This window comes from Protopterus annectens, chromosome 2.part2 (genome assembly GCF_019279795.1).
Source record: "Protopterus annectens isolate FY-2018-M chromosome 2.part2, PAN1.0, whole genome shotgun sequence".
Classification (NCBI taxonomy): domain Eukaryota; kingdom Metazoa; phylum Chordata; order Ceratodontiformes; family Protopteridae; genus Protopterus; species Protopterus annectens.
Genome location: NC_056730.1, coordinates 1,133,256,134 through 1,133,267,872, shown reverse-complemented (window position 1 = coordinate 1,133,267,872; position 11,739 = coordinate 1,133,256,134). Strand labels below are relative to the sequence as shown.

Here is an 11,739-nt window from a genome sequence, read left to right as displayed (position 1 = left end):
CAAGAGCGGGCTTGAAAGAATAGAAGGTTTTTTTAAAGAAAGGTCACTGAGTCTACACCGTGCAAGCAGCTCCCAGTCTGTAGCTGCTGCAAAAGAGCCAAAACCCCCCACACAGCCAGCTACTACTTTGTCAATTGCCCCAGATTCGAGAAGACCTTCATCGTGCATTGACATTTATGTTTCTACTTCAGATGAGCACTATGCTACTGCAGGCACTTCGGACAGTGTAATGAAAGTTCCTTTTCCTAGAGACGAATCACTGCACTCTGAAATTATGTCAGCTGTTCTTGCAAATCAAGAATTCAGCTACCTTGCTTCTAGAGTAAACTGCCCAGAAGGGAACGGACACTGTGAGGATATTGACAAGGACCTGCCAACATATCCTTTGGATTCTGCACATACTTCAGATAGCCAGTATCAATGGGATTTGGATCCTCCAATGTATCACACACTGGAACGCTCTAAAAGTAGCCGGTTCTTGTCTACAGCTCCTATGTATCTGGAGGAAACCCCACTAGTGAAGTCATATAGTTTTATGTTTTCACCGTCCAAAGGATATTACAGTAGCCTTGGAGTGCCAGTCAAAACAGCTGAATATACCAGTATTACTGATTGTATAGACACAAGGTGTGTCACTGCTGCACAGTGTAGTGTAGAAAATTCTAATCTAACAGGAGAACTTGGAGAAAAAGTTGAGGAAGTGAGTACTTCCCACCCTGAAAGAGAAGCAGAGTTAAGCCATCATGGCTCTGAAGCTGAAGACCATGATGAGGAAGAAGGTGACAGGCCATTAGGATACTTTCCAACTTTAAAAGAGTCCAACTCAGCCAGGACACTATCTAATAATGTATCTGTTTTTAAAATAGAAAGAGCCAACAGTTATTCAGCAGATGAGCCAAATTTCTGCTATACAAAGAAAAGTTTTTCTATCAGTGACAAACTTGACAGGCAACGCAACTCAACAGGTTTACGAAACCCATTCCAAAGGAGTAAGTCTGGAAAACCTGAAAGTCAAGGGGATAGTCTGTCAATGCATTCTCTAGCAAAAACAGCAGCATTCCATAGTTTTGAAAGTAAATACAGTTAATGGTGAAATTAAATACAATGGTTTCCAAAATAGTCTGTTCCCTTGTGTAGAACAAAAAAGGTTATAGAAATGTAAAATGTTTTCTTTCTCCAAAGAAAGTATAACAAGTAGTCTGCTTTATCTTTCTGGTGTTACAATGATTTCAAATGAGCATTTATTTCAGATGAATGTATACAATGGTAAGTAAAGAAGCTCTTGAAACTATATTCTTGCTTTTAAACAAATTATTACTACTCTGTTTCAGAAGCAGAAACAGGGGCAGTTTAGAAACAGGAACAATTTTAAGGTATATTTTAATTGTTTGTACTTTGGAAACTGTAAGTTTCAGGTTCAGGAAATACATGACAAATGTTTGCTGGGCAGAGGTCATGTCATCATGACTTTGTGATGATCCGGCCTCTCCAATACTGAGCTTACACCATGCATCATATATATTAGTGGTAAGGCTGAAAGAGTAAAGCTCAGCAATGCACATATGAAGTGTGAGCTGTTTGAGCTTATGCCAGAGTCAGGACCTAGAAGGTCTCTAAACAGACTACAGCACAGTACCACAGAAAAGATCAAAATCTTTTGCTGTTATACTGAAATGGCATATTAAGTTAACCCACTGGCACAGATGGTTGAGCGACTGTGAAAATGAACTTGGGTTGTTGATGGTTAACAAATGGAAAGGGGATAAAGTGTCCAGTGACGTCTCTCTTTTCCTAACAAACAGGAGTCACCTTAGAACCATGTAACAGTAGAAGCAAGCAAAGAAAGACAGATAAAGGCATCTCTCCACCATGGTAATGACTTTATGTGCTTAATGTGTAGCAGTGTATGAAATGAACCTATATTAAAGAGGGAAAACTTCCACAATATAAATGTGGATGATATGTACTACCTAATTCTACAGACCCGCAGAAGGTCAGTGACCAGATGAATTAGATTAGGATGGAAGGAAAGTCTTCCAGTTTATACTGCACTGTGGAAGTGGGGGGCATGACAGTTATAGTCTTGTCTTACCCCTGAGCTTTGGAAAGCTGTAACGTCCCAGTACAAAACTGAAAGTCAGAATAATAAGCCTTAGCTAGTAGCAGTGAACATAAAAAGAATTAGATACCACCAAAGAGAAATAAGGCTAAAGTCTATTAAACAGCACATTTATTTAATTCTCCCCTACCAGTGGTTAATGATGTAGCATACATAAGGTCACAATAGTTGCCACATATGCCACTGAAGCATAATACATACCTTATATATCCAGTGCCATGACTCATCCTGCATGTCCTGGCTGATTTCACTTATTGATTATCTTCTTCTTCTTTCGGCTTTTCTCGGTTAGGGGTTGCCACAGCGGATCACCTGTCCGCTCATGACTGGCAGTGGAGTTTTACGGTGTCGAGTTGCCAGCCTGGTGCCCAACCTTCCACAAAAGGCACACACATGCACGCACTTACACCTAGGGCCAGTTTAGAGTGTCCAATCCACCTACAGCATGTTTTTGGGATGTGGCAGGAAACCAGAGCACCCGGAGGAAACCCATGCGACCACAGGGAGGACATGCAGACTCCGCACAGAAGGCACCCCAGCCAAGGATCAAACTGGAGAACCTCTTGCTGTGAGGCAGCAATGTTAACCACTGCACCACCGTGGCTGCCCTGATTTCACTTATTGATTATAATGGTTGTAAAGGCTGTTTGAGACTAAGCTCATAAATGAAACCATGGATAGATGGGACTACATATCTAATGTCATTTATTTATTAGTTATGTGCTGGCTAGATTCAAATGTGTGGCATCCATGTTAATTTCCAACATGATTCCAGTGCCTGAAATCTATAATTCCTAAAGTGCGGACTAACAGAGGACATTTTCTGAAACAATAAGGAGTACATAACTGTTTCTGTATGATAAAATACATGCTGGCCAACCAGATTATATAGTCTAAGGACTTTGTGATGCACAACTTTTGCCAAGTACGAATGTTTGAATTTAACCCTTTCTTTAGAGAGGGTATCCATAGCACTACTTATGGCTTCCTGATTTGTCTTATATTCCTTTCAGGCTGATTGTCCAGACTGCTGAGGTCCTGCTCTGTGGGGAGGATATATTCATGTATAGAATCCTTCTGAACAATGCAGCAGCTATATACAGCATGGTAGATGGTATTATTATAATTATAAGTCATCTCCCATTACTGGGTGGTACAAGTCAGCACAGAGTTTTCTTTTGGCCACCTGTGAAATCAACCTATTCATGCTGTTTCAGATCATGCAGTATATTACTGTAGTTATAAATTAACTCCCAGGGTGTTTAAAATGGGCAGATCCTGATAGTTTTGAACTGCTGTGGCTTGTTGAGATATTGATTTAAGTCAAAGACTAGCTTGGCCAATAGATTCCAGGCTGTTTAAGGAATCCCATTGTTAAAGATGACGGTGCTTATGATGAGCAGATCAGATGGGTGAAATGAAAACAGTAACAACAGAAAGAGAACAAACATAAAAAACTAAAGCATTTGTTGACAGTGGGCAATATCAGCTGCATCCCCTTTGCACAGTGGGGACCCTGCCTACCCACACCCCTCTAACTTAAATCCTTTTATTCTGAGGTCATAGAACCTTCACAAAAGGGGCATACCTCCATCCCAAGTTTGTATAATTGATGAATATAATTAAATGACTGGCTTTCAATACTTGGGCTTTATTTGTGTTATCTGATCCCTCAGCATTTGCATCCTCTGCTTTTACAAGGGAAGCCCTACTTTATTTTATAATTTGTATTATGTCAGTGCCACATACTGATAGCTTGACAGCTGTCATTGTATTTTTCTGTTCATCAGTGATACTTTGTTATGATACAGCTGAAGCAAGACAGTAAATTACATAGATAATCATTAATCTACAGAAATAAAGGGATGACAAAGGGAATTTTTTATGCTATTTGGGCATTTCAGAATCTTTGAAAAAGCTCAGGATGAGTGGTATGAATGGTTTACTAAGATTAACTGAACAAGTAAATATGTAAGTACTATAAACTGACATGTATGATCATGTTGCCAGCTACTACAAAGATTTCAGGAAATAAAATCCTCTATGCTATATATAACTGAAATCAGTAGCATTTGATAAATGACACATGCAACAATGATCAAAATGTTCCAACATTCCGTGTTTCTAGCAGAAGTGTTTATTTTCATATAGAATATGCACGTTTGTTTGCAAATTGTAACTTGTGTTTAAAATATGTACACTCCACTGTATATGGTGTCTATACAAGTTAGTGCATATTTCACAATGAGCCATTATTGAATATAATTTAGATGAAATAAGCAGTGTAAATGGTGAGCAGTGATATTTTGCAACAGATAAGCGAGTTGTCATTTTGATACCTTAATCTGGTAATTTATTCCAGCTCAATGTTGTTTACATATGCCAATCATGTAAGGGAACAGTGTACAGTCTTTTATAAATATTTTCCTAGTAATGAGTTTTGTGGTTTCTAGTTTAGGTGATGGGTATTTATGTGTAAATAATCTATAAATATGTATGTATATAAATCACAAACACTTGTAAGCTAATACTGGGTTATAGCACATATGCTGTTGCAATAATGATGTGAAAACTAAGCAATTTATCTTTCTTATTTCCAGTCATTTGGTGTCTATAATAATGCATGCACTCTTTCATGAGCTGGTTTGACTGCTAAAAGGCGTTTTTCTATACTCACATGCCTGTTAAGTTGCTGTGGTAGTTACATCTGGTTTATAGGCTCCATCACAGCATTTTATGCTTATTGAAAATTCTATAATAAATAAAGTGACACTTTATTTTTTTAATTAAGCTTAAAGAGTAATGTACAAAATAAAAAAAATCTGAAAGCAAGTATTAAAAAATACAAAACAGGTATTCCAAAGTGTGGTCCCTTAAAAGGGGTGTCCTTGCATTTTTTATGATTGTACTCCTTACTTGCCTTAGGAAATTATGTTATGACAATTGTAAAACAGCACTAAATTAGGAGAAAATGTGAATACTTTTGAATCAAAGTGTCTGATATTACTGATAAGTTTTCATAACAGCCTTAAGTGTACTAATGCATACAAAAAGACTTGTGTACAACGCCAAAATGGTACAGAAGTATTTCACGTTTTCATTCATCCATTCAGCAAAAGAAAGTACATCACCATTTGCATATATGTATACTGTGCATGTTTATGATTTCTAAATGTTATAGTAATGTTTTGATACCTTGGTTTAATGTTGAGTTTTTCTCCTAGAAACTCCCAAATAGTTGTATATCCATTTTGGAGTCTCATTCTGAGAGCCTGTTACCAGAAGTTATATTGCTCTCTGTATGTAACATGGATGTATATTGTAACCGAGAAGGAATAGTAGTATCAGGTACCACATTTTTACTTTCACGTCTCATCTGATGCTAGTACATGCAGAATATAGCAGCATAATGTTGCAAATGGGAGGCATATACTGTTCCTTAACAGAATGGGGTGCTACAAAGGGTTAATGAGGGGAAAAGAAGTTGTCTTATAAGGTTCCACACAATGTAACTACCCTGATGTCATGATTGCCATGTTTGATCCAATGTTTCAACCATAGCATATATTTTGTCATTTTCCACTGTTATGTAAAATGTTTTGTTACTTGGAAACATGCTCAAAACATCTAAATATATAGACTCATTCAGAAGGAAATTAAAGAGGCAAACTCAAGACTATAATTTTATCAGGTTAGTTGTACTGCAGTTTCCAAATACTGAACATACAAGCTATTCTGAAAAATCATTTTGCTGGGTCTCAATTTCTGTTCGAATAAGCACTCAACATTAATGTGTTCAGAATCGCTGAATCAGGAAAAGTCAGTTACTAATGCCATAGTATGTTGTTTACATACCACTAGAGTTATTTGATATTTTGCATTTCATGATATATAGCCACAAAAGAATCTTTCTCACCTTTCACCTTCTATCTCTGGCATTACCACATATTATCACAGCAATGTTTAGGGAGAATTTTAACCATCACACACACACACACACACACACACACACACACACACACACACACACACACACACACACACACACACACACACACACACACATAATGCACCATATTCCAAAACAATAGAGTTGCTCTCACTGTAAGTCTACCCTGATTCTGAAAGACTTGCTCTCAGTGCAAGTGACGTATGCAAGCAATAATGCCCGAGAGTTTGTTTGTTAATGTGCTTTTAATGCCTGCCCAGGGGTGTTGTGAGGCCTGACGCTGCAGGCGGAGGGTCTCTACACCCCTGGAAGGGTGTTAATTACACATTAACACATACCCTGGAGGGCATTATTGCTCTTTGAGAATGAGCTCTCTGTAAAATTGTTGTGTTTTACTTACTTATTTTTTTATTACTATAGTTTATAAATATATTTTTGATGTAAAATAGTTCCTCCGCCTAATGTTTGAAACTTGCTGTAGTATATGTTAATGGTGTTGAAGGAAGCATTTTACATCCAAAATATAACACTTAAAAACATAACCAGGTATTTACTTTATTTTTGGGTCCCTTACTCCTAAATCATTTGGTTCATTGGCAGTCATTGGAGACTGAAGTTAGTAAATAATGGCGTACATTTGAGTCTCAGACTGTTATTTCCTTCAGAAAATTCATGCTAACACAAATCTTTTACTTAAGCGACTTTGTAATTTTATAAGAGCAATAATTAAAATCTGTTTCTGTTTTAGAGCCTTTGTTCCCCCTTTATTTTAGGCTTTATTTAGATTTCTTCAGCTGAAAGGTGCAGAGGTATGCAGACCTCTTTAATGCTACTGCTGCCATTAGTCATCGCATTCCCTAGTTCTCTGTTACACACACACCTCTGCTTCAGAAAATGCATGCTAACACAAACACTGTTATTCTAGCAACTTTCTAAGTTTATAAGAGCAATATTTAAAATCTGTCCCTATTTTTGGTCCTTTGTTCCCCTGTTATTTGTGTCTCTGTCCAGATTTCTTGTGCTAAGAGGTTGAGAGTTATGGTCAAGAGGCATAGATACCTCTTAACTGATGCTGGTGCTGCTGCCAGGGAAAAACTCGATCACTCTCACTGTGTGAGTGTGTGTGTGTGTGTGTGTGTGTGTGTATGTGTGTGCGTGTGCGCGTGTGCGTGTGTGCATGTGTGCGTGTGTGCGTGCGTGTGTGCGTGCGTGTGTGCATGTGTATGTGTGTAAGTGCATGCTAACAGAAACCTTGTTATTCTAGCAACTTTCTAAGTTTATAAGAGTAATTATTTATGGCTCTGTCAAGATTTCTTGTGCTAAGAAGTTGAGAGGTATGGTCGACAGGTGTGGAAATCTCTGATGCCGATGCTACTGCCAGGTGAAAGCTCGATTGCTCTCACTCTATCACTTACACTCATACACACACACACACACACACACACACACACACACACACACACACACACACACACACACAGACCCTTCTGCTTTTGTGCACACATTCACTCACACACCCAAACAGCAACATAAACACATGTACACATACACACTTTTTTCCTGTTTCATTTATTTTTTACACTTGCCAAACAGGAAACGCTCTGCTTAGAGAGTGTAAAATGATAGCTCAATTGATCTCTATCTCTCTTAATCTCATAAACACATGTACTCTCACACACAGACATAAACACACACACATGCTTTTTTATTTAATTTTTTTCTTTTTTATTGTACACTCTTAACAGCTAAAGCACTATTTAGCAAATGTAAAATAATGGCGGACGTTAGTTTTTTCTGTCCAAGCTCCATGGCAGCTTGATATGCTGCCATGAAGTGGCAGACTCATTTTTCAGCGGATATTACCTGTACATTAATACCCTGCTGGAGAATGTTTGTTCTCCAGCCATGGTGCTGATGTACATTTCACCCATTCTCTAATTTGTTGTAAGGCCTATCTATAAACAAGCTTACAGTGGGGGCCAGATTCCAAAAGGCCTGCTCTCATTGAAAGTGCTGACTTGCACCGAGAGCAAGTCTTTTGGAATATGGACCATTAAGTTAATGTTGATTTGATTTGCCACCTGTTCAGAAGTTGGATTAGTAGCACATAATCTAGAGATTTCTGACAGAAAATGACAATCTATAAATATTCTATGAAATATGTTGTTGTTTTTTTTACAGATGAGCCTAACTTTACGCCACTTTATTTTGTTTGCTGGCCAGTGAACTGCTCACTTTGTAATCCAAAATGCACATATTTTTATGCATCACTTTTAACCATTGTTTTATAATAACTGTGATCTGGAAACTATTTTTTACAACAAAAAGTTATTAAATTTGTAACCGATAAAAGTAAACAACTTTGAAGAACAAACAATCTGTTTCAATAATTTCCAATATACTACACCAAAAACAAAATAAAATATTTCTTTAAATAAAAAAATATACTCTTCTTAATATAACTTGTATCATCACCTGTATGATAATTTACACTTTCCATGTACAAGTATCCCTAAACTAGCCCTACCGCTTCTGGAGCACGAAGCTAAATCTTGACAAATTTTATTTCCATACTTCTAATTGAATCTCAGTTAACTTCTTGACTGATCTCTGTACATCTTTTCCATTTTGAATGTAGTCTGCCCTCCTTTTTTCTCATGTCACCTCTTCCTTTTCTATAAGTTTTGTTATTTTCTTAACATTTGCTATTGTCAGTGGTTCTTGTTGCTTCCACTTTTTTGTAATAGCTTCCTTTGCTAGCAACAAAAATCATCCATACTAGTCTGTGCAGCTCTTTAGGCACTTGAAGGACCCACCCCATTAAGATCTGTTTTGTAATAGACCAGCCTTTTCCAAACATCTCATTTGTAATACACTGAAGTCTGCCTTCAAAAGACTGTAACTTTATACAATCCCAAGAAATTTGAGCCCAAACCCCATCTTTGTCACTTGTACACCTCCAACATTTACTCAGTACTCCAGGAAACATTTTTAACTAATCTAGAGGGAGTATAAAATACTTACATAGATATTACCAGGTGAATATCCTAGACCTGCAAGATTTAGTAACATATTTTGTAAATTGATGAAGCTCTAAAAATTCCTGTTCTGTTATCCTTACTCTGAAGTTTTTTTTTCGCAAGATGTAAAAATTCTCAACATTACTCCTCTCTTATTGTTTACCAAAGTTTTATCTGCTTCTGACAAGTTTACCCTCTTATTATCTCCTTTTTCCCTCAAGAATCTAATTCTTTTAATTAATGTTGGAGTAGATTCCTGACTCATATTTATCTACTTCAAATCAAAAATCATGGCTTTCGCCCCAACTTATGTCCACCTTAGTCTAGCTTGTAGTCTATATTTTCTCTCTAGACTTCTTTTCTTAACTTTACAATATTGCATACCAGTAATTGTAGCCAGTACTTAACTGAATCATGTTCTGTCCTCCATCTCCAAGCAGTGGTCTGACTTACCCTGTCCAGAGGTATCTCTGCAATAGAACAAATTTCTAACTTCCAGTCAACTAACTCTCCACCTAAAAAAGCCCTACCAACATGTCTTTGCATCTCATTCAAGAAACAATTCTTGAAACTACAACTTGGCAGCCAAAGTCATCTCACCAGTATACCTTCTTCAAATCAGCGTCATAGTTAGTTAGTATACATCTCCAAAACAAGGCTAATTGATGTGCTTGCAAATAACTTTTAACATCTGGCTCCCCAAGCCTCCTTTTTCCTTTGGCATCACAACTATCTTCAAGGATGACTTTTTTCTTGCCATTTTTCCACAAAAATTGTGACATAACCTGCTTCACAATCTTTAAGTACTTTTCATCTGGGATCCACCAAAATGCCTCTTCATGATAAAGTAACTATGGGCAAATAAGTGACTGCAAAACCTGAACTCTCTGATCTAACTCCAGGAAGATTGACTGCTATTTTTTCAATTAAGTCCCTCATCTTCTCTATGGCTTTCTTATATGTTAATCAAAAGGTCCCCTAAATTGTATCTATCATCCAAAGACCTAAAAATCTAAAACCGGTCTTTTGCTGTGAATATTCAAACTATTCTTGCAGTTTCACACAGGAACAAAATTAACTGTAATGGCCTATGAGTTCCCATAATTACTTTGTAACCTGGCCTCTCTCTATTCTTCATAAAAACTGCATGTCCTGATTTGGTCAAGCCATCATGATCAAAGTGTCATATGCAAACATCGACACTAATTTTGAATTTCCATTCCAAACATAACCTTTAATTCTAGTTTCCCTTAGTTCTACTGCAAAGGGTACTAGGTAAATGACAAATAACAGAGGGTATAGGTGACACCCCTGTCTAGTCACTCTTTTTAAGGCCAGACTCCCTGATATCATGGCCCTTATTTTTACCCTTGCTTTTGATCCCCAATGAACTCATAATCAAGTCAACAAACTTGCCAGGACATCCCCACCACACCAGTAACAGGATCAAGAATTTCTTTCTTACTCCATCAAATGCCTTTTCAGCACCTAAAGAAAGCAGTACTAATTCCCTTCTATTTATTTATGCATCCTGAAGAAATATGACTGACCTCAAATTGTCTGCCATCTTCTTGGCCTCCACAAAACCATATTGATAGCCATGTATTATATTAATTTGAATCTTTGCCAATCTATTTTCCAATGTCACCATAAACATTTTATATTCATGGTTGAGTACTGAAGTATGCCTATAGGGGGATGGCAACAAAGGAGTCTTTCCTACTTGATGTATCACTACTATAATAGCTTTTTTCCAGGACTTTAAGGTAGCTTCCACAAACACTTCATTAAACAATTCATTCCATATCTGTATAATTTATTCTTTCACAAATGCCCAAAATTCAAGAGGTAATCCATCACCACCTAGTGACTTACCTTTTGCCATCTAATCCCAAGATCTCTTAATGTCCTTCCCCGTTATCTCTTTGGTCAACGTGGTTTTATCTTCTTCTGATATCCCTGATAAATTTATTTTATTCCACCAGTTTTATACATGTTCATCACTATCTACTATAGCCTTCTGTTCTGTGTATATAGCTTTTCATAAAAAAACTTAAACTCCTCCAACAGTTTGGCCAAAGTCTTTACTATCTCTCATGTAGATGTATCTGTAATGCTATATATACAACTTTCAGCTTTCTGTTGGCTTAAATGCAGGGCCATGGCTCATACCAGCTTTGAATCTAGTTTAAAATAACCTTGGTCCATTTTCATTGTCCTGAATTGCAATTTACTATGTAGTTTCTTCCACATTTCCTGCTTAATCTCCCTTTGTCTATCCCTATCTTTACCTCCCCATTACCATTTTTTGAAATTCTTGCAATTCCTTCATACTATCCCTATCTCTTTGCTTCCTAATCCTATACCACTTTTGAGTATAGCAAGCAATGGCCTTCCTAATCAGTCTTTTACAATGATCCCATTTTATTCCTTTATGCCCTTGATCACTCACCAGAACCTTGAGTAACTTGTACACTAACCAGTCCTTATCTCTGCTATTCCTCAGCAGGTTCCCAGGGAACCTCCAATGGCTCATCAAATGTTGCTGGTTTACCATTATAATTTCTACTTTATGCAATGCATGATCAGACAAAAATTGGTTCCACCATTATTTGCCCAATAGAACCATTGCATTCTGTGATTATATATCT

At 37.2% G+C, this 11,739-nt stretch overlaps 1 protein-coding gene across 5 annotated transcripts in view; it reads left to right on the top strand.

The window, feature by feature from the left end:
- The window catches only part of TRPM3 (transient receptor potential cation channel subfamily M member 3), a 2,946,644-nt gene extending 2,945,437 nt beyond the window's left edge, over positions 1-1,207 (top strand). For all 5 annotated transcript variants that reach the window (XM_044064372.1, XM_044064373.1, XM_044064374.1 and 2 more), the window contains one exon: positions 1-1,207. This exon is cut by the window's left edge and continues 366 nt beyond it. In XM_044064372.1, the coding sequence (XP_043920307.1) occupies positions 1-1,087 (1,087 nt within the window). In that variant the 3' untranslated portion in view covers positions 1,088-1,207.
- Positions 1,208-11,739: the final 10,532 nt, after the last annotated feature.